The sequence below is a fragment of the Harpia harpyja genome, chromosome 15, assembly GCF_026419915.1.
Source record: "Harpia harpyja isolate bHarHar1 chromosome 15, bHarHar1 primary haplotype, whole genome shotgun sequence".
Classification (NCBI taxonomy): Eukaryota; Metazoa; Chordata; class Aves; order Accipitriformes; family Accipitridae; genus Harpia; species Harpia harpyja.
The window spans coordinates 22,461,478-22,485,232 of NC_068954.1; the positions used below are offsets into that span (position 1 = coordinate 22,461,478).

Genomic DNA, 23,755 nt, shown 5'->3' on the forward strand with positions numbered 1-23,755 from the left:
CAAGGTGACAATCAGGCTGGCAGATAGTGTGGCCTACAACCTTTTACCATGCAAAGGCAGCACCTCTGCCATGGCTGTATTTGTGTCAAGACTACAAGGTCTTGAAAAAGACTAGGGTATAGTCTTTTTTTTCTCTCTTCATGAAAAGAGATGAATCCTACTTCTAAGACAGTAGCTTAATTACCAGAAGTGACATACTGAGAACATACTCAATCAACCCAAGGTCAGAAAGAACTACTCATGTAACTTTTTCAAGCCCAAAGACAGAAAACAAGCCCTTCTAAGACATCTGAGCCTACTCTGAATTCTATGCTCTTTTAGCACTGAATTTATTTTATGGTATCATAACCTCCAGTTTCGTATGGGAAAGAGCTGCAAAAGGATTAGGGAATGCTTCCGAGTAGGGACAAGTTGCAGTAATTGCAGTATTGTCAATCCCAAGCATTCAAATAATTAAGGGTCAAGCCCTTGTTCTACAGCACGAAATTTAAGACCAATGAAAGTGTTTTAAAACACAATTTTATTTTTAGCTCCTTGACCTTCTCTTTTTGTATCTTTCTGCACATTCATACAGGGGAAAGTTACCGATTTTTAAGTGAAAGCTGAAATGTTCATACAATCATACATTAATGACTTAAAGCTTTAAGAAACAAGGAGCTCCACAAGCTCGGCTTCCTACGGACTTGCTTCCTGTGTCCCCCAAACTCTTCTTTCACAGAAATAAGCCCAGTGTGGCTCCACGCCTCACACAACACCTCTAAGGCGCCAAAACAAAGCGCGCCTGTCCCGGCGGGACGCACACAAGGACTGCGGCGGGCCAAGGCGTTGACCGACCCGCTCCCGCCCGCCGCTCCCGGGCACCCGAACTCCTCCCGCTCTCCCCACGGCAGCCCTCGACTGGCGTCTCCCTCCAGCCACCCGTTTCCACACCACCTGCGGCAACCTGGGTTGTCGCCGACACAACCACTTCTGCTTCCAAGCCAGCTGAAACCAGCCAACGGGATTAAGAACTGAGGCGAAGGGCGCGACCTGCTCTTCCCCGAGGGCCCTACCGAGGCCAAAACGCTCCCTGCCCGGCCACACCACGACACCGGCGCACCGGGCGCGGACTCCTGCGCCCACGCTAAGACACCCCACTCACCGCCAGGAGCGGCGGCGGCGCAGGGGACACGCCCCGCCCCGCCGCTCGGCCCGGCTCGCGCCACACGCCCCGCCCCCCCCGCCGACCAAAACATTGACACGTGCGCCTCCCTCCCCCCCCAACTCCTCACGTGACGCGCCTGGCCCGCGGCGGCCGGTGACGCCAACCGCCCCCTTCCGCCAATGGAGAAGGGCGCTGCCGGGTAGCAACAAGCGCGGCGGCCAATCAGCGGGGTGCGGCGCGCAGCCCCGCGTTACTTCCGTCAATAGCCCCGCGGCCCGGGCCGAGCGCGCGCTGTGGGCAGCGGCGCTACCGTGAGGTGAGGTGAGGTGAGGTGAGGTGAGGGCGGTCGGGGCGGCGAGGGCCCAGGTGTACAAATGAGGCGGGGAAGGGTGTTGGGATTGTATACGGGAGGCCTGTGGGCCCGGGGGTTTGGGGCTGGGTGTGGACAGAACGGGCAGGCGTGGCTTGAGGGGTTTGGGACTGGGTCTTAGGGGCGTGTGGAGCTGGAGTAGTTCGGGACGAGGTGTTAGGGTGGGCAGGTGGGTCTGGGGAATGGGCTGCGGCTAGGGATGAGGGGCAGTGTGGAGGGGGTTGGGGGGAGGGGGGGGTGCCTGGAGCCTGCCTGGAGGAGTGGGGTGTTGGGATATCAATGGACTGCATGAGGATGGGAGAACTGGGAGAAGCAAGGGCTGGGACAGCAGCAGGCTGGAGGGAAGAAGCCTAGGATGGGCGGCTCAGTTGGAGATGAGGAGCATTTGTGCCTGTTGGGAACTGAGAACTGCATGGCCTGGATGCACTAAAATTGTTGTAGGGGGGAAATAGCAATCAGAATAGGGGTGGGCAAAAGAAAAGCTGAGGAGTTGATGAATCATGGTCTTGCAGAAGTTTGAGACTTGATTTGAGATAGTCATTTGGTATGAGGAAACATGGGCTGGGATGAAGTCTGTAAGCAGACTCTGACCTCTGAGTCACAGAGGTTGCCTGGGGTAGGTCCTAGAAGAAGGTCATCTAGAAGTCATCTGCCTGTAGTGGGGGTGTAAAGGAGCAGTTTCTGTTGAAAGTTGAGCTGCTGAAGAGATTTTGTTAGCATGCTAAAGGAAGGGATGGGTGTGCTGCTGGATTGTTAGGAAACTGGAGAACTTTGCCTGTTCCCATCATGTTGGCAACAGACTTGCTACTGAATAACAAGAATGGTTTGGGTCATAATGACGTGTTCTTAAGTACAGGAATATATAGACAGATCTCCAGTATGGTGGCAGAGTAATTGCATGACGTGCTGCAATTGTGAATGGCTTTGCAGTGACTTCTGCTCATGTGTTGAGTTAGCTACCTCATGGAAAGCAGAACTTCCTTACAAGTGCAAGGATGGCTGGAGCAGTTACTGTAATATCCAGTTGTACTAAGCTGGCATACACAGCCCTCCTCTTCTGTGCTTATTTCTGGTGGTTCTTGTTTCCTCAGTCCTTTCTCCCCCTCTCCTGAGGAAAAGGTGTATGATGCAAAATGAAGAGCTCTTGTTCTTATTTGTTCTTAGGAAAAAGCTAAATGCAGTCAATGTCTTGTCTTAAATCCTTGTTGTTAGCTAATGACCACATTCATTTCCCAGTCCTTTTTTCCTTTAAAGAACCCTGTCCCACTGCATTTTCCCCAAAATCCAAGTCTAGGGAGCTTATCTTTTGTTGTGGTGAAAGTTTTAACAAGTAAACAGTTGCCTGCTATTACTGAAGGTATACTGCATAAAGTATGCTGGAACTCTTGAAAGCAAGCTCTTGTCTGGAAGCCACAGGGATGCTTTAGTGCAATGCTGTACAGGGAAGCAAAGTCTGAGGGGAGGCAGAGCAAAAGCATGAATCTTCTTACCTGTCCAGGCAGTCATACGCTATGATCACTTCTCATATGAAAGACATGCGTAGGAGAAGTGTTTATGATACATTGCAGCTTCTTAAAATTTGGTCACTCCTCAACAACAGTCAAATCTACACTTCAGTCCTGCAGGAATTGAGAAATGTGGGATTATTTTTTTTTTAGTTACATATGCACTGTTACTAAAAGAATACTTTTACATTTCTGATTCCCATGAGCTACAACTTCTGACCATGAGTACAGGTCATTTTGTGGTATTGCTGCTGATGGATGCACTCTTAGCTGGTGCAATAGTGAAACTATGTCTTGGACTAAGAATATCTGTTTCTTTAGGACAAAATATAATTAGGTCAACATGTACCAACCTCACAGAATTACTGACTTTTTGTAATCTTCCATAAATGTTTAAGTAATTTTAAAGAAGTTAATTGTGATTTTTCTAATAGCTTTATTTTTTCTCTTAGAAAGATAATGTGCTGAATATATCATACATATACAGAAATCATTCATGTCTCTATGAGCTTTTTGTCTTAAGTGTGATTTTCCAGGATTTCAGGAGCAGACATCAGTAGTCTTGGGGGTAGGGGTGAGGGGGTGGGGTGCACTTCCTGATACCGTTATTATTTTGAAAACACTTAATGTAATTTTTTTGAGGAGGGATGACAGAACATCTATTCTGTATCGAAACCTTGCAATGAAAGACCATGTGATGGGTTAACCCTGGCTGGATGCCAGGTGCCCACCAAAGCCGTTCTATCACTCCCCCTCCTCCTCAGCTGGACAGGGGAGAGAAAATATAACAAAGAGCTTGTGGGTCGAGATAAGGACAGGAGAGATCACTCACCAATTACCATCATGGGCAAAACAGACTCAGCTTGGGGAAAATTAACTCAATTTATTACAAATCAACCAGAGTAGGGTAATGAGAAATAAAACCAAATCTCAGAACACCTTCCCTCCACCCCTCCCTTCTTCCCGGGCACAACTTCACTCCCGGATTCTCTACCAACCCCCCAGCGGCACAGGGGGATGGGGATGGGGTTTACGGTCAGTTCATCACACGTTATTTTCTGCCGCTTCATCCTCCTCAGGGGGAGGACTCATCACACTCTTCCCCTGCTCCAGCGTGGGGTCCCACCCACGGGAAACAGTCCTCCACGAACTTCTCCAAAGTGGGTCCTTCCCACGGGCTGCAGTTCTTCACGAACTGCTCCAGCATGGGTCCTTTCCACGGTGTGCAGTCCTTCAGGCACAAACTGCTCCAGCGTGGGTACCCCACGGGGTCACAAGTCCTGCCAGAAAACCTGCTCTGTGGGCTCCTCTCTCCACAGATCCGCAGGTCCTGCCAGGAGCCTGCTCCAGCGCGGGGTTCCCATGGGGTCACAGCCTCCTTTGGGAACCCACCTGCTCCGGCGTGGGGTCCTCCACGGGCTGCAGGTGGAGATCTGCTCCACTGTGGACCTCCATGGACTGCAGGGGGACAGCCTGCCTCACCATGGTCTTCCCCACGGGCTGCAGGGGAATCTCTGCTCCGGCACCTGGAGCACCTCCTCCCCCTTCTTCTTCACTGACCTTGGTGTCCGCAGGGTTGTTTCTCTTACATGTTCTCACTCCTCTCTCCGGCTGCCATTTTTCGTCTGTCCCAACTCTTTCCTTCTTAAAAATGTTATCGCAGAGGCGTTACCACTATCGCTGATGGGCTCGGCCTTGGCTGGTGGTGGGTCCGTCTCGGAGCCGGCTGGCATTGGCTCTGTCAGACATGGGGGAAGCTTCCAGCAGCTTCTTACAGAAGCCACCCCTGTAACCCCCCCCGCTACCAAAACCTTGCCACACAAAGCCAATACAGACCATCACTTTTCAGGTTGTAAAGATCGGGAAAGTAGTCTGGTTTAGAGCATGTAACTATTGAAGCATGTCATTTTAAATGCCAGTACAGCTCCCTAGGAGGAAGTTATGCATAGCACTTACACGGGTGGCCTGATACCTTGAAACCACAGGGTTTTTTCCAAAGTTTAAGAATTTATGAAGTATACTAAGCATCCTATTCTGTAAATTATGATTAGCTTTGGACTTAAGCTACTTCCATCTGCTTTAACAAAATACTCCATGTTTTCTTGTATTGTTTTCAGGAAGTTTTTTTTCTTTATCCTCATTTTTTTGTAACTTACCCTGTTAACTTCTAATGATACACGTTCCCACTTTGCTGCAAGTATGTGGTCTCGTTTTTCTCACTTCCTTTTCCCAACAATTCTTTATCAATGTAAGTATTCTTGAAATAACTTGAAAAAAAATTTAAAATATCCCATTCAGCCTATAATGAAGTCTGTGGTTCTGAATTCTCTCTAGATTTTAATTTTTGAGCAATGACATGCACCTACAATAGTGTTTTATATCAGAGCTGCTGACCAGGAATAGATCATGAGCTCTGTATCTCTAGATATGGTTCAAAAACTTCTGCTTTATGTTTGTCTAAGATGATGTTTTTGACTTGCTGTCTGCTATTTTCTGAGTCTCTTTCAGTGATTTAACAAATTTTCAGGTAAATTCTGCTAATCTTGGCGGGAGGAAAAGTACTTTAACCTATGTTATTCTGAAATGCACTCATGAGCACCAAGTATTTAAACAGTTGTATGATAAGGACAAGAGGCCTTAATTTTAGTCAAAACGAGGGGAGTTCTAAACAACTTGGGGAAAAAAAGTACGTTATGGTTCATATTACTCCTAGGAAGCAGTAAAAAGATTGGAAAAGCAGACAGGCATGAATAGAGTTTGTGGTGGCTGGAGGAAAGGATGTGGTAAATTTAGGAAAAGATTCCTGTTAGATGCAGAGGAAGGCTGAGTTATGAGTAGGAAGGGGACTTTGGTCAATGCTGAGGGCTAGACAATGCACTTTGTTTTGTATAGTGTGCATTTTTTAAATTAAAAAAAAAAATACTGGCTCACTCAACTTGTATTTATTCAGGCTTTTTATGCGTCTGTGCCTTCTCCTGTTCTAACTAGTATATTGGGCAGATGCTGGTCAAGAGTGCAAACGGATAAATAAATTCATAGTGTTGTTTGACTGATGTGGCCCAATACCTTTTCAAGTTGAAAAAAATATTAGAAAATGCATACTTGTTAGGAACAAAGCTGTTGGTGTCAATATATTAACATATATTTCAAATATGATAATGCTATTTTCCCTGTATAGCTGGCATGTGAAATCTCTAGTTAAAATAAGGAGCAACATGTATGCATGATGAATGGGAAGAAGAGGGCAAAAGCTAGCAAGGTCAGAGTCTTCGGAGTGTAGAAAACTGATTTGTTCATATTCTTACTTAATGTGTCAGAAGTGATTCTCCCTTTTGAAAAGGGGTAGCAGAACACTGTTTGAATGATATATCTGTGATGACTTGCATCTGTTTGTAGGAATTTCAGGAGACATTTCACAATTGACTTTATGATGCAGTCGCTATTTGTCCTGGTATCCAGTTAATAGCCTAGTGTGGGAGGTGACCATCAACAACAACTGAAAAAATATTTGGGAAAATGAAAATTCCTTTACTGAAACATCACTGTACAGTGTAGCACAAACTCAGTATTTATAAGCCTTAGGGAAAAAAAAAAAAGGCACAGCATTGATTTTGTGGCCTGTCAAACTCTTTAGCAACTATTTATTAGTCAGTCAAAATCAGTAATCTGTTTGGTCATGGTGGAGCAGGTTACACAGGATATAATTTTGCTTGTTTTGGTATCATCCCTTTCCTGGACTACGATGATTCTTTTCCTTGTTCTCTAAAGAACTAGGAAACCTACCTTGATCTAAATAAATGCTGAAAGACAAGAAGAATGAGGTTATGGAATCAATCATATGCTTAAGAAACCACTGATTCTGTTTCTTAAAAGGATGCTCCACAGAGAACTTTCTTTCCTCAAGGTAATCATTATATTTTTTTTTAAGGTTAAACAGTGTCCTGGTTTTGGCTGGGATAGAGTTAATTTTCTTCCTAGTAGCTGGTACAGTGCTGTGTTTTGGATTTAGTATGAGAATAATGTTGATAACACACTGATGTTTTAGTTGTTGCTAAGTAGCGCTTATCCGAAGTCAAGGATTTTTCAGTTTCCCATGCTCTGCCAGTGAGGAGGTGCACAAGAAGCTGGGAGGGAGCAGAGCCAGAACAGCTGACCTGAACTAGCCAAAGGGATATTCCATACCATAGGACGTCATGCTTAGTATATAAACTAGGGGGAGTCGGCCGGGAGGGGCAGATTTCTGTTTGGGCATCGGTCAGCAGGCGGTGAGCAATTGCATGTGCATCACTTGGTTTTTTTTCTTGGGTTTTATTTCTCTTTCTTTTTGTTATATTCCTTTTCATTACAGTTGTTATTATTATGTATCATTATTATTGTTATTTTATTGTAGCTATTAAACTGTTCTTATCTCAATCCACAAGTTTTACTTTTTTTCCTGACTCTTCTCCCCATCCCACTGGGAGCAGGGAGTGAGTGGCTGCATGGTAATTAGTTGCTGGCTGGGGTTAAACAGCAACAAGGAGAAAACTGAAATAATGACAAGAAGTTTTGCAGCTTTTCTTAATAATTAAAAAATACACAAACAATCTTCTTGTTGCTTATAGAGAAACCATGCCATTTTTGGGCCAAGATTGGAGATCCCCTGGATGGAGATGGGTTAAAACAGAAGATGGATGGAAACGATGTGAACCCTTCAGTCCTGCACTTGAACATGGGAATAGTCAGCTGAATGATATCAGTCACGCTGTGTAAGTTAAAGAAAAAAAAGTGATTCTGCATGAGTTAATAGCAGGTGGGAAGGCAAAGATTGACTTAATTTCCATTCAGACTGCAAGTGTTTGTGGTATCATCTGCCTATGCTAGAAGTACACAAATGCAACCATGTGTTTTGTTTAGTTAGGCAGACAGGAGACCACTATGGAGATTGTCTGTCTTTTGTCACTGCTTCGTGAGTTGCTTATTTTAGGCAGACAGACCCCATCTTATGTTGCATGTCTTTAAAAATAAAAAAAAACAACTTAAAAAAATCAACCAAACAAAACCTGTCAAATACTATTTAAAGATAAAAGTGATACTTACAAATTGCAAGTGCAACAGGCATATCGAAGTGTTACCTGGAAGTGAATGAAGACTTTCTGCTGATTGGGTGTTGGATTAGGACTGTTCATGGCAGTCATGTAATGCCTTTGCTCCAAATACACAATTAATGGTAGTTTTATGGTAATTCTCTAATACAATGTGAGTGTATGTGCTCCTGTAGAACAGGTGAGAAAGATATTAGTTAAATAAAGTAATACTTGTGGCAGATGCCCACAGACTGGTGTGATACAAATAGCTTTGTCCAGACAAATTCCTACTTGGTTTCTCCGCAAAGAAATAGTTCTCAGGGATAGCATTCTTGGTCATAAATTCCAGCGTAATGTGCTCATAATGAGAAAAGGGAACATTCAGTGTTTTGTTGTTAGTCCAGTAATGATACAGTAACTGATCTGATTTAGAGGGAATTTACTGGCAAGCTAGGACTTGCTGCAGTCATACACCTGTGTTTTTTCTAAATTTGTGAAATAAACCTCAAGAGAGTTATCAAGCAGTGAAGAATTATTATTAAGCTCATCTTGACCTACTGTTTTCTTCATGCCTTTTTTCTTTTTGTGTTCATCTGTCACTGGTCTTATTTGGGCTTCTTTTTCCACGCAGTCTGGCCACCATGGATACAAAAGACTATGCTTGTCTGGAAGAGTGTTCAGTAAGCCTCCAACATAAAAGTTGCCTTAATTACCTTTGAAAAAAATCTTTTCTTCCCTCTTTCATATATCTTTAATAATATAGTTGGCAAATGAAAGGAAAGCTAATTTAATTTTCATAGCTATTTGCACAGTTACTAAATAATTATATCTTGTAGGTTGCTTGAATGAATATTGTTTGTCAAGTATGACATAAATGATCATTGTCTTTGTGAATATCATTAAGACTTCTGCTCTTCTGATCCTAACTTTATATATATATCTTTTCTGCAGAAAGCAAGGTGAGGTATTTTTATTGCTTCTTCAAGCAAAAATACTAGATTTCTTTTTTCCTTAGTCTTGCAAGAACTTAGTATTGAATTCCTCTGGAGCTGTCTTGCTAGAAACAGATTTAAATCAACTCTTTTTAGAAATATATGAGCATTAAAGTTCAGGACTAAAATAAGTACATTAGTTTGAAGGGACTGGCCGTGAAATGCTCTGGAGGGGAAAAAGTTTTCATGAAATCTGAGGTGTTTCGTGATTTGGGTTTCTTAGGCTAGCTTGACAATTTGTCAGAATCCCAAACTCGGGGACCAACCTAGTCCGCAGCAGATGCCCCCATCTGTAGCGATGCCCCAGTTCCCCATCTTCATCTTGCACATCTCCTACTTAGCAAAGTCAAACCACACCATATTCTGTGGCCTTTTTTTCTTTTTTTTTTTTTTAAATTCTGCTTGTTCTGTCTATTCAGTTAAAAATGTATATGGTCTAAACTTAGACTACAGAATTCAAGTTGGTACTTCTTGGCAAAGTAGCACTACTTGGGAGTAATTTCACTACACCTTGAACTTTGGAGCTATGACTACAACTTGAACTTTGCATCTATGAGTTAACCTTTGCTGCTAAACAGCAATTAATGTCTATTTGCAGAACATTATAGAACAATTTAGGGTGGAAAGGACCTCTGGGAGTCATCTGGTCCAAACATATACTCAAAGCAGGGCCAACTGAGGTTGGGTTGTATAGGGCCTTGCCCAGTTGAACTTTGTCCATTTCCAAGAATGGAAATTCCTCTTTGGGTTCCTGTTCTAAGTTCCATGACCCTCACTGGGATTTTTTGTTTGTTTGTTTGTTCCCTCTGCCCCTTAAATCTAGTAAGAATTTCTCTTATCACAGATTGTGTCCATTACCACTTGACTTATTACTGCCCACATCCTCTAACCTTACAGTCTAGCTCTATCTTACTTATACCCTCATATTAGATATTGACAGTAATCAGATTTCTCTCCGCCACCACCTCTTAACACTGAACAAGCTCAGTTCTCTTAGCCTCATGCATTATGTGCTCTAGTACCTAATAACCTCAGTAACTCCCCACTGGACTTGTTCCAGTATGCCAATGTTTTTATTGTATTGGGGAGCCCCAAACTAAACACAGTACTCGGGATGTAGTTTCTCATGCCAAGTAAAGGGCAATGATTACTTCTTTCAGTCTGCAGGATACACTTTTGTGAACTTGGACCAGGGTGCAGTTGGCTTTTTACAACACAAGGGCACACTGCTGATGTGCATTCATCTTGGTATCCACAAGACCCCTGGCTCCTTTCCTGCAAAACTGCTTCCTATCCTGTCTGTACCCAGCATATACCTGGGCGTGAGGTTCTTCTGTCCCATGTGCAGGGCTTTGTATTGAAGTATAGCAGTGTACTGTGTCTTGCTGGCTGGTTCTTTGTACCATCTTAAGCTATTTGGAAACAATTATCTGTCTATATTGAATAGACAGCTCAGCTTAGGATGTCTGTTAATGTGTTGTAGCACTGAGTAAGAATGAGGCATGATAAAATGCTTCCTTCCTTGTGGAAGAAGCATATAGTAAAAAATGCATAAATACTTTATTTGTCTCTTTTTAAACTGCCCTGTGAATAGGATGATGGTATATGCCAGTCTGGCTGTCCTAACAGGGTTTTATTTATTTTCCCCCATTAAATGAAGTAATATTTTTCACCAAAATATTCTGTACAAATCTATGCTAAACATAGTACTTGAGTATTGTATTCCAGGAAGCAGTTATGGAAGTTTTCCTTTAAAAAGAAATAAATTCAAGCTGTGTTGACCGAAACCCTCTTTACTTTTATTTGTATTCTCTTCTGTGAAAGAAACTATGGATGGAGTTACTTGACAAACTTTGTCTCTTATCCATTACAAATACTTTCTCTTCAGAAATTAAAAAGATCTAATCACAAACAGATTCATAAATAAACCTTCAAGACATGTAAATAACTTAAATTGAAGAATATGTTTTTATTAAAATAGAACTTTTTACCTTATTCAATTAGTCATCTAGTGCTGGTGGTGAATCCAGTTGATGAATTAGTCAAAAATGGGGGACCTAATGATAACCATGCTTGAACAAACGTAATCACTTGTGCAGGAACAATTTAAATTATTTGGAATAATTCTTGAATAGTTGCACTTCAAATTAGTTCCATTTATGGAAACTAAGATGGAGAAAATGAGACCCTCAGTTCTGTAGCTCTTACTTATTTGGATAATTAATATTCTTATATAAGTGAAGAGTGCCTTGTATTCAAGGTATACAGTAGCTGGAAAGGTGGTTGAGGCAGTGCTTATTCAAGCTCTGTGGGCTGAATGCTGGCCACAGCTACCTGCAATTTGTACCTATAAATTCTAGCACAGATACATATTTCCAGTGCCATGGCACTGTGTCCTTGAAGCTTGGTGGGGGAGAGAGAACAGCACTGCCTTACAGAATTGTATGTAAAGATCTCTCAACAGCCTGCAACTTATGAGTAAAGCTGTCTTGTGCTTTCTTTTTAATGTAAAAGAAAGAGAATCAGACTAATCTAGTAAGATTTTTCATGATGGTGGTATTCCTTTTTTTGTGTGTTAGGCTCATGTGAACTACTTGCACTGGCAGGGTAGTCATTAGAGTCTACGGTGCCTCTTGTCTAATTCTGTGAGATACAGTGTTCACAAATGTGTTTTTGGCACTGGATAGAAGTCCTTGAATTTGAATCTAGTCTTAGATAATTTTGGCATTTGACCAATACATTGTAATGTTATTTGGTGCAGGCACTTACCTCAGGATTTTCCATGCATGGTCAAGCTGTAAATGGCTTTGAGTCTCTTCTAAAACACTTAGTGTGTGTCTGAAGGTAATTGCATGACTTGAGGGCATTCCTTCCTCCATGAGAAAAGAAGCAAGGGGATGAAGAAAAATAGTTGGAGTTTGGATAGCCCTGTCAAGTTTTCCAGCATTTTAAGTATCATACCCAAGAGGTTATTTAAATACTGCTATGAAATTACTTTTTTGAAAAAGCTGAAATTCTTGCATGCTTTATGTAGGGTATTGTAGTTCTAAGGACACCAGGTACTTTGCTTTTAGAAGCTTTAGAATAATTTTGTATGAAGTGCATCATCAAGACAAGAAAGTTAGAATAGCTGTAAATTGGCAGTATTGTGTATGTATTTAAATCCTTCCAGGTGCACTCAGATGTCGTGTGCAGTATTATGGTAAAAATGCTAAATTAAGACTTCTGTTACACCACACGCACTTGATTTGGTTTCTTGTATCTTAGCTTGGTGGTTGGGGGGGAAGGGAGGCAGGCAGGGGTTGCTTTTGGAAATGGTGGAGCAGCTTTGTTACTCATCAAGCAGCTTTCCAGATTTCTGGAAGGAAGGCTAACAGTCTCTGGGGAAGTGGCTGTATTTCTGTCGCATTCTTCTAATGTCTGTAGGACTCTTGCTTCTATTCTTGGTAAGAGACTTAAAGTTTGTCAAGAAGAATGGTGATGGTTACAAATAAGTAGGGAAAGACTCTCCACATGAAGTGGGACAGAACATGAAGAAATAAAGCCTCATATGAGAAGATCCTCAGAGATAACAGCAAAATTAGTCTTTTCTCTAAAATGACATGGAGAATTCCAGGAATGTCACAGGTGAATTTGAATGTCAGACAAAGGTGTTTGAAATAGCCCTCTTCATCTTTGCAATTCCTTGTGTTAATTGACTGCCCTTAAGCTGCCTTGCTTGTTTATCTGATGCTTGAGGAAGTGTATACTATTGGGGGGCAGGGGTGGGCTTTAAATCACTTCAGGTATGTTACTGATCTAAATTGCATTCTAGGGACACTTCCTCTCCAGGAACAAAAGAAGGAATCCTGCCAGATTTACCTTCCTTTTCTACAGCAGGTCTTCAGGAATACTGCCTCCCCTCCTCTCCCCATTGCACTGGGTCAATGGGAATGGGTGTGTTTCTGTTCTGCCCAAATTAGGTTGCAGAGTATCAGGCCCTATCTCTCTAGTCTTCTGTCTGTTGTTAGGATGATAAAGCTAGGTCTGGGAGCTTTGGGCTCTATTTCTGATTCTGCAGCAACTTTTCAGCTTCTGTAGTAACTTCTCACATGTGGCGATGCAGTTGGTATGCTAAAACATAATTAAATTAATAATGTTAGTGAGCTTAAAAGATATTTCCTTTATGATAGCTTTGGAAAAAAAAACCTGATGGATTGGAATGTTATCTAATCAAAGTAACTTGTCAGTGTTGATGTTCTGCATTTGTCAGTTCCCAGTTCCTTTTCTCCAAACTCTTCTGCTCTTTGACCAGATACAATATTTGGCAATGTTGCATAGAATATTGAAATTGTTGAGTCTTTATCCTCTGCTTTAAAAATGGTAAGACATGAACTACGGCCCTCACCTTGGATTGAGCTCTATCTGAATGCAGAGGTATGTTAGCTTTTTTCAGGATTTAAACCCAAGATGAAAACAACTTTTGTATTTCTCAGTCTTCTCAACTTGTGTACCTTTAAGCTGAGCTAGCATTTACTGATTAGAGCAATTAAAATAACCAAGCTTTTTTACAGTGTTGTTTAGTCATCCTCCTTAATAGATGGTTCAAGCCTCAAAACTTTAACTGTGTAAACTAGTAGCAATAGACTAATATAATTTGGTTTTTGCCACTTATGCCCAAATACAGGTTATTTTTGAATAAACTAGTGTCCTTCGGTTTTACAATGTTCAGCTGTTGCTGGTGCAGTTTGAAGTTCAAACTGACATTGATAAATAGATTCATCTGGCAAGTTCAGATTACAAAATAGTAATGAATGGGAGGAGTTTTGTATACAGCTTTCTTGTCAAAGAATAATAATGGGGAAATAAAATAGTCCTACAGTTAAACTTAGAAACATCATTAAAAATATGGTTTGTTTTTTTTCCAGCTGGCAGACTTTAATGCAGAGAATTATAAGCTGTATGCACCTTTAAATATTTAATCACTGCTGTTCTAATTAGATGTGTTTATTTCAGCATCATAACTGGTGGTGATGAGGATGAAGAAATATTCAGTACTGAAGATTGTGAGTTTGCAGCCAAGAAAAGGAAAAAAGATCATTTTAGGAATAACACAGATTCACAATGTAAGGCTGGGTTTTTTCATTTATTTTAGAAGACTGTTATAGGTTCAGCAAAATGTTATAATAGCCATTCATTTAGAAGGCTGATCTATAGATGAATATGAGTTATGTTTACTTCTGTATTGGCAACAAACTCTGGTGTCAGAAGTGATACATCTTAATTGAACTGTGGCATAGATCATCTAATGTGTTTGATTTTTTTTTTCTTTTTTTTTTTCCTTCCCCAAAGATCCAAAGGTAATTCATTTAAGAATAGTAATTCCTGAATAATGAATGTCTTCTGATACAAACCACTGTTTTGTTTTGTGGACTAGTTTTAGATTAAATTCTTCTGGATGCTTATGGAAGGTTCTGCTTGCCAAAGCAGCTGTTTTATTTTTGCTTGATTCAAATTCTGATTAGTGATACAACTCCAGAATCAGTTCATAAATATATTTATTTTGTCATAATACCTCTAGCTCTTGGTAAAGACTTTATCAGTCTATCAGTGAATTTCTTGAAGAAAAGTCCCTTTTTTTAAATTAAAAAATGAAAGCCATTTTGACAGTTCTCATTTTTAAAAGGTCACCTGTACTTTGGACTGCAAATGTGTATGTCAGCAAATAAACTTATTGAAGTAGATAATTTGGTAGAATAGGTAAAAAAGGTAAGTTGATTAGCAACTTTTTGGCGTTTCTAGTGCTTTGATATTGAAATGATCTCCATTGTTTGTATATTCCTAAAATTGTAAGAAATGGCCTTGCAGAAAGCTGCAAGCTTCCTTAGGCTTGTCTGAGCTTGAAGTATTTCAAAAGATTCAAGTGGCTATATGTAAGAGCATGCTTTCACTTGACAACATACTAGACTGCTGAAAGCTGAAGGTCTGCCTAGTTGCCTTTATTAGTCTTGTATAATTGACTTCCCTGCAATATTCTGCAACTACTTGAACCAAGTTGGATGTGGAGCAGGCACCTTTACAGAAGAAAATAGATTAGAGGGGTAGAGTGGTGAGGAACAAAAAGGTTGCTCATTTCTGTACTTTCCTGTGTTAAGTGCTAAGGAGCCTGTTGGATTAAAAAAGATCAGGGGTTTTGTAGGAGAAATTGACTGTTGGTACACAGTTGACAAAAGTTGTGCTATATCTGCCAATTGTGTGCCAACTCTTGTGTTTGATTTATAAAATTATTTAGCTTTTTTTCCCTCTATTTTTTTGAAGTACATAACTTCTGAAAATTTGTAGTCAACCTTTTCAGCCTTTATAAACTTACTTCATTAAAACTGTTCTACCATCTATCCTATTTTATGAAGCATTTTATTGAGGACGGTCTGTTTTGTTCAGTTTCTTTCTAGAAGGCACTACCTGAAGTGGAAGCCTAAAAATGCTTATATTTTGATTTTATTTTAGGTTTTTATCGTGAAAAGTGGATTTATGTTCATAAAGAAAGCACCAGGGAAGTAAGTCCTGCATGCTGTGGGTCAATTCCTACAATATTTGTGCTTCTTAACTGACAAATAGTATATTAAAAAAAAATGCATTTGTGCTGTGTGGTCTTAGGGGTTATGTTCAACTCTCTCTTCATTGGCAACAGTACACCTGTACGTGGTGAGGCAAAGGCGGCTAGCAAAGTGACTTTACGTGGCTCATTGTGGTAGAGATGTGGGAACTTGCAAGGATGGACATACAGTTTTCCACTACTTTTCCAAGCCCATCTTTCTCTATCTGTACTGTGTGCCTTTGAACTAAAATTGAAAGTATTTGCAAAACCAGAGTAATGTCTTCAAAGGAGGCGACTGCAGGCAGCTACCTGGTATTTTGGAATCTTGGTGTAAATTTGAATATAAGTAAGTAAATCTTCAGTTTCAAACTTTACAAAGAGGACCTTTGTATTCCACAAAGTCCAGATGCTTTCAGTTTGGGATACAAACTGTATCATGCAACTGTGAAGGGAACATGAAAGATCTTGGAATGACCTCTCGGAAAGTCAAGAGTTAAAATACATCCATCGTATGTACAGATAAACTGTCTTGAAGTCTGAGTTTCATTTGTGTGTTGATTCCTGTGGTTTTCTGGGATGGGTGAAACTTGGAGACCTGTAAGGATGTCTGTCATCCACACAGTAACGCCAGCCAGGAGAGAGGGAAGGAGGTGAGTGTGATGACCCTAGCCATGCAAGCAAAAGTTGGCTTTGCATTTTAGAGCTGAGAGACCATAAAGAGCTCTGTACTTGGGAAGAACATGGTGTTGTGGAGAGATCTTACATAGAGGAGACACTGGAGGACTTCACCTTGCAGGCCAAGGACCTGGAGGCTGCCCTTCTACACCTGAAGGGTATTACAAAGACTTTTACTGGATTCATAGCCCTATTTCCCAGTTTTATCTTCATCTGTGATAGATGTAGTTACTTACATTGGTCTGCAAAAGTCTCAAGCATGCTCTTTCCCTTTGTGCCATCTCAAATTTAGGGTAAGAAGGAAGGGGGGATAACAGGCTGTCACCAGTCATTATGGTGTTTTGAATGGTAAGGTTGTTAAGCTGAGTTTTCAAACTACCTTCAGGCGAAAACACAAATTGCCTAAAATCACTCATTGCTATCCTTCATAACCTGTATGTTGAGATTATCCCTCCCACCCCGCCTCGACTTGTGCAGGAGTTGGTGTACTAGTGATGTATGATTATTTGCTTGGGTTTCTTGTCTGTTCAGAGTGGACAAAATATTTTGGTGTACAAATTAGCTTATTCTTGTCACTGCTTTTGTCTTCTAGTAATGGACCATTCACCATTCCTGTTTAAAAAAAAAAAATAGAAAAAACAAAACAGGGATGGTTAGAATTAATCACTAATCTTTTTCAAATAATTCCTTATATAAATTGAAAAGTTTAAAGTAAAAAGCTAGACGTTAAGTAGCAGAATGAAAAAGTAGCAAGGAATAAGCATACTTGAACAAAAAAATTCAGAGCAACAATTTAAGCTAATCTAAAACATAATTTACAGAGTCTCTAGTTGTCCTTACAGGTTGTAATCTTACTTGATTTCAAAATGGCTGTCTTCCAACTAGGAAGCTTTTTTCCAAACTGGATACTGAATTTTAGGGCAAAATGACAAGACTAGGAACGTCTTGGTAAGAAATGTGTGAAACATGCTGTGGGAGAGCACTGAAAATAAAGAAAACCAAAACAAGTGCAGGTATATAGCTGAAATGAAGTAGGAGATGCTCTTTGAGTAATTTTATCGTGATGGTTCATTGGGAAAGATAGAGTTGAAGCTTCATAGAAATCTCCTTCCAGCTGTTCAAGGAAATGTACCTCTCGTTAATGTATTTAAGCATGGCCTTTTGATAACAGCTTAGCCAGAGAAGAGCCACAAATATTTAAATTTCAACAAAAGTTCTATTGTCTGTAAGTGTTAATTCACTGCTATTAGCCAACCAAATTGTGCATATTGTGAAGTGTGCAGTGTGCTTGGATCTCAGGTATGTTAACTGGATGAGCAAGCAGTACAGTCCTGAATTCAGTCATTAACCATTAGGCAGTAATTGCTACCACTCTGCAGTGAATAGTTAACTGTCTCATGTCCCAGTGGGGTACGTCCAGGGTAAGGTTTCACTGGGTTACAGAAAGGAACGTTAAGTTGTACTGCCATCTTTTCACCATCACATAATTCACTGAGGAAGTCTGTCTAGGAATGAACTTCAAATAATTATTTATCCCCCTCCGTCCCTGGGTTGATAAGCCATACTAGCACACTGCTCTGCAAGTATATCTTTCACCAGTTGTAGGGTTTTTCTAGCCTCATTATATTTGCTCCAAGGCTCCCGTGTGGCTTTGTGGCTCTAAATTTACTCAGCTTACGTGATCCCATGTCATTTCGGGCTGCTACTACCACCTTAAGTAGTTCACAACAGCCTCTGAAACTTCCATTTTTCACCTTAACACGCCTGTGCAGAAGTACCAAAAGAAAATGCAATTGCTCTTGCTCTTGGTACCTAAGAAAAATTGTGCCTAAACTTCCAGCACCCAGAAAATAAATTCTGTACGTTGAGACCATTTGTTCTTCCAGTCCCAGGAGCAAGTAGCTCTGTTCTTACCCTCAAATATGAACATAAACTCAGTCAGTTAACGCTTATGGTTGTAAGCTCAGACTGCTGTACAAACAAGCTCTACCTTGTGCTGAGGCAAATGGGGAGTGTGGTGGCCATGAGTGCCAGCATTGTGGCCATGCAATAGTGGAGTAGATTCCCAGAACACTCAAATACCAGTGATTACAGATTGTATGATTAGTATGAATTTAAAGGCTTTCCTGTCAAGTAATATTTCCTACGTACTTGTTAGTTCCAAATAGCATATCTGGTTTCATTTGTTAAAAGAAATCAAATAAATCTTCAGTCCAGATACATTATACTTCCAGGGAGCATGGTATACATAAGCATCAGTTGAATGGCAGAGTGCTTTTCTGAATATTTTCCTCAATTTTATCTTTGTTTCTTTCCATTTAAAGTGTGTTTATTCTTCTTCTCAGAGACATGGCTATTGCACTTTGGGAGAAGCTTTTAACCGCTTAGACTTTTCAAGTGCAATTCAGGACATCAGAAGGTTCAATTACGTAGTCAAAGTAAGCTCTTTATTTTTATATGCATATTTTAAAAATACATTTCCTGATATGCCTATGTGTACAAAAGAAATCATTTTGCACTGAACAGCTGATGATTTGTGACCGTATAAATATCCTGTTCATATGTAATTTATACTGCATGAAGCAACTTTAAACTGAGTAATTTTTCTTTGGTGAAAACTCGTTACGTTGCTCAATGAAAGCCTATAGCTTGAGGAGTATGGTGATGGCCAGTATGCTATGTATTTACAGGGAAACACTGATGGTAGTTTCAGTTGTTGTTCATCAGTCTGGGTAGTGAACTCTCTTTAAAGGCAAAATAATTCTTATACAACCAAAAATAGCAAAGTGTAATACATCTTAAATATAACTTACTACATCTTAAATATGCTTAAAATAGCAATTTCCAGAAGAATATTTGATGTGTAATTATTCTGCAGTTTCTGTTTCTTCTGCAGCTTCTTAACAGTCCTGTGATTCATTGCACACTTGTTTTTATCTAGGACAAGATATATATGCTTTTACCTTTGTTAACATACCTTAAAACTTGAGACTGCAGCTTTTTCAGTCTTCCCTTTTTTTTTTTTTTCTTCCAGAAATTAGTTTTGTTGCAAGTTGTTGTCTTTTACAAATAACGTAGTGGATGAAGTTTATAGAAACAATTATGATATACTAATCTCATGATTCCTTGGAAAGTCCCTTTCTTACTATGTTAGCTTCCCTGGGTCACGTCTAGTCTTAAGTTGAGAACTGAGTGCATGGAACCTGTAAATTCTGGACAATGGTGCTATCTGCCTGTTTTCCAAAACTACGTAACTTTTACTTTAGGGAGCCACATAATGTTATGCCTTAATTTCTCAATGCCTAACCAGCTGCCTACTTGGAAATACCTGTTCTGGGAGGTATTGATCTTTCTCTAGCCCTAAGTTGTTGTTTTGGGGTTTTTTTTGTCATCTAACTTGAGATAGTAAAGTGCTTGTCCCAACTCCTAGAGAAGCTCAAAACGTGAGACATATCAGGACTAGAGTTCAGTTCAGTGGTGAGGCTGTTCACAAATAATGTAGTTGTTGGAATGCATCCAGAACTCAAAGTCACAAATCAAATTAAATAAACATACCAGGAGAACACCCTTACCACTAGGCCGTGGAGTATTTGGAGAGAAAACACATTCTACCCATCCTTGGGAAGCTGAGACAGTGTATTATACTTCCAGAAAAACAAGATATGTGGGACCAAAGGAAACAAAGCAAAAAGGATTTGCTTCAAGGCAAGTGGTTAGGATACTTGCCTATTTTATTCCCTTTGTAGATTTTTTTTGTCTATATATGCATTGTCGTTTAGAACATTGCTTTTTAATGCTGTTTTGAGAGCAGAAACGAGAACCTTGATCTTTCCCAAGACTTTTCAGCCTCAAACAGTAGGAAGAAAAAAAAGCATCTAAAAAAGGTGATTTGTGTTATAAATGGTGCCAACCTTGAGTGCCTCACTTGAATGGTGAGCAGGCAGAATGAATCCAGAACTAGAATTTTACATGTTTTTTAGATGCTGCAGTGCCTAAGCTGGGTTGCTCAAAACAGTTGATCGGAACAAAGTGCAAAGTCTAAGATAAGGACATTGACCAGTTTCTCTTTTGTTTGCCAAAGAAAATAAAATGGCTGGTTTAGTTAGGCTTAAGATTGTTGAGAAAGGAGCAATACTTTAAAATTCAGAAATTTGGCTTTGTGATCCAAACTGTTACTATAGTAATGGTAGACCCTAAGAAATTAGGGTGGATTTAGAATAGGAGGCACACTTCCAAAATCCTTTTAACATTTTAGAATCTATTTGAAATTTTTAAAATTTTAGAATTGTTTTACAGTTACAAAAATTATAATTCTATCTTTGCATCAGCTCCTCTGAGGTGATGGAGGCAAGCTGACTTTTATCAACAGGTACAGAAACTGTACATCTAAGACCTTAGAAGTTACTGAGCTGCTAATAAACATGATCAATATGAATGACAGCTGCTGCTCATTCTGTAGCCATAGAACTTGTTGACTTGAGAAACATTTGTGGTGGTGTATCTAACAAATTAAAACATCTGTGTGGATGTCAGTAATATGTGAAGTTGCAACAAGTTTTTAAAAATTATGTTTAATCTGCTCGATCAGGTTTTAACCCAGTCTGCATCTGAGACATGTAAGAAGCAGGTCATCCCATACTTATCTGCTTTATACAAGTTCTCATTTACTTCCCTGAAGTTTCTAATGGTGGAGATGTTTCATCTACATCTCATTTAATGCGGTGCAGCAGTTCCTATATCTTCTCTAAGAATTGTTCTTAGTTATGCATGAACACAATGATGATTACTTTTATGTGTGTTGTTCTGCTTCTTGCATTTAAGATAGCAAGATATAAATCAAGAAGACTTCTTTTTAAATACCAAGCCCTAGTAGATAGCTCTTCTTTGATCCCAGACCACCAAGATGATCCATTTTGATTCTCTAACTAACTAAAAACCTCTCAATCATTATTAAAATTTAATATAGATGTCTGCCCAGGACCCTTTTAGGGTGGGCAGTTGGGGGAGGTGCTGTTTTCCTGTACTTGTTTGTGCTGTAGTATAATGATAATTTCTTAGCTGTTAAACGTCTGATACATTAAGTTTGATATGGATGGTCTTTTTTTTTTTTTTTCCAAAATGTTTCTATTTGAATAAACAGTTGATCCATTCAAAGTTATAATCTCTAGTAGACAACATAAGCCATGGCTATGCATGTATTGGTAAGACTGAACTCATGTGTCAGGTGCTTGTACTCATGCACCTGCTAAAACTGCCTTAATCCTTGCATATTAAGCTTCACTGAAATGGGAATCTTCATTAAAATCAGCCAGGTGAAATTTTTTTCTTTGATCTCTAGTCTGAGTGACATAACTGAATTTTTTTTAATTAATCAAGAGAAATGTACATACTTGCTTGAGTTGGCAAACTGCCAGAGACGTCTAGGTGTGCTCTAAATTATTAATCAAACTAAAAGGCTTTGAAAACGCCAGGAAAGAGGTCCTGATATCTAGTCTCAAAAACTCTATTTATAGATTTCTTGTATTTAAATACATCAGGAGAATTATTTCCTCCTTTCATAGCACATGTTTTTTCAGGGATCATGCAGAGAAGCCAGAAGGAACATTATTAGGGAGAGAACAGGTGTATTTTCTCTTCCTCCAAAGGAAAATGAATGTTGAGTGTAGTGTCAAATCAGTTTTAGAAATGGAGATACAAAATAAATTTTGGCAGGCTTAGTCTTTGTTCACCCTTTGTGTCAATAGTTGATGCTGTCCTACAAAGCACAGGTCTGCAGGTTAGTCTTTCGAACACTCTGTAGGGCATGCTGGTTTCTGCTCCCTGCTTTCCCTTTCCGATGTCTTGAGAACACTTGTTCGGAACTCAGCATTATGAATCACAATAGAAGTGTGGCACAAAGCTTTACAAAACGTTGCAATACTGTCGTAACATCAAAGTCTCTCTTTTAGTATGAAATATAAGACCATTTTTTGTTGAAGACGCGGTGGGCCTTATCAGCTACAAAACTGAATCTAAAATGTAAAAGCAAAGGTGTCAGAATGGAGCGAGGGCTGCCTCTAGTAGCTATAGCTTGGCATTCATGTGCAGCAAGAACTTCAGCTATTCTGGTTACTTTCCCCTAGACTATTCCCACTGTTCTCACCACTCTTCTGTTCACAGTGGTTCCACAGAGAAACGTGTGGAGAGCTAGGAGATCCTTACTATATAGTTAAGGGAAAGTTACTAATATAGTATGTATACTACTCATTATTAGATTACGGTGGTTTCTTCTACCAGGGTCCTGAATGTGGGAGTAACACAGAATTTTTTTCCTCAGTTTAAGTAAAATACTGCATTTCCTCTCCATCAGCAGAAAGTAGTGCACTAAGTCTATCACACCTTGGTTTGACCAGTATGATACTTTCACTCAGAAATTGGAAGTCTGGTAGTTGGTATCAGTTCAGAGTGATGTTCCTGGCCACCAAATCTGTCAGGGCATTCAGGACCCAGCCACATCAAAGACCACATTCCTATTTGTGAGCCTCCGAAACAGACTCCCTCCATTGTTTTGTTACAGTTATGTCATGTGCTCTATCACAGAGATAAACACTTGTATTTGTACAGTATTTTGAAAATGTATATCGCTTCATGAGTTGTTCATGGGATGTCAGTGGGAATGCCTAAAGCTTTCCATGTTTGTCTTGTTTCATTCTCTGAACTCTGTAGTTATGTTTTCTTGAAGTATGGTTGCAGTGCTCTAGGCTGTTGTAGGTGAATGTATGTACTGAAAGTGCGTGTTTGAAACCATCCTTTACTTCTGTCGTTCTTCTGAGTTTTAATTCTTTGTCCTAGCTTCTGCAGTTAATTGCAAAATCCCAGTTAACTTCACTGAGCGGTGCAGCACAGAAGAACTACTTTAACATTTTGGACAAAATTGTGCGGAAGGGTAAGACCTAAGGTTTTATATTCTGCTTGTTCAGATTTAATTGCTGTGACTAAGCATCAGTTGATTGGGGGGGGGGGGGGTGTTAGCTTATTACCATTTTTACATTGTAAGGCAAAGCAATAGCATATTTAATTAGTGAAAGGTTTCATACTTCCCATCCCACAGTAGCAGTAAGTTGTTTTCTCTTGATTATTGAATCAAGTTTGTTGAAACAGATTGGTGAAGTTAAATGACGATTAGATTCTATTCAGAAACTATTGGTTACTATTAAATTACAGTCTTTATGAAATGTGAAAGCTTTTAGATAAGTAACATTTGGTTTTCTGTTTGCATGATGTACTGAGATTTAAAGTACATAACTGTTTTTCTTCATTGTTTATTTCAAAAAAAGCTATTAAATAATATTGAAAAAAAAATTTCTGGTGACCACACTAAATGGAGATGTAATACTATCAGCTTTGAACAGAACAAATTGGATTTATAACTAGTTGTTCAGCATTA

At 39.9% G+C, this 23,755-nt stretch overlaps 1 protein-coding gene across 8 annotated transcripts in view; it reads left to right on the forward strand.

Moving 5' to 3' along the window:
• The first annotated feature begins 1,317 nt into the window (after positions 1–1,317).
• FBXO25 (F-box protein 25) overlaps positions 1,318–23,755 on the forward strand; it is a 36,790-nt gene continuing 14,352 nt past the window's right edge. For 2 of the 8 annotated variants that reach the window (XM_052809308.1, XM_052809310.1), the window contains exons 1-4: positions 7,622–7,767; positions 14,073–14,182; positions 18,675–18,767; positions 23,161–23,254. In XM_052809308.1, the coding sequence (XP_052665268.1) occupies positions 14,090–14,182; positions 18,675–18,767; positions 23,161–23,254 (280 nt within the window). In that variant the 5' untranslated portion in view covers positions 7,622–7,767; positions 14,073–14,089. Of the gene's footprint in view, positions 1,461–6,787; positions 6,924–7,621; positions 7,768–8,716; positions 8,766–14,072; positions 14,183–15,563; positions 15,614–18,674; positions 18,768–23,160; positions 23,255–23,755 lie in introns of those variants that run through there. The other 6 variants (XM_052809303.1, XM_052809302.1, XM_052809304.1 and 3 more) reach the window with 6 other exon arrangements.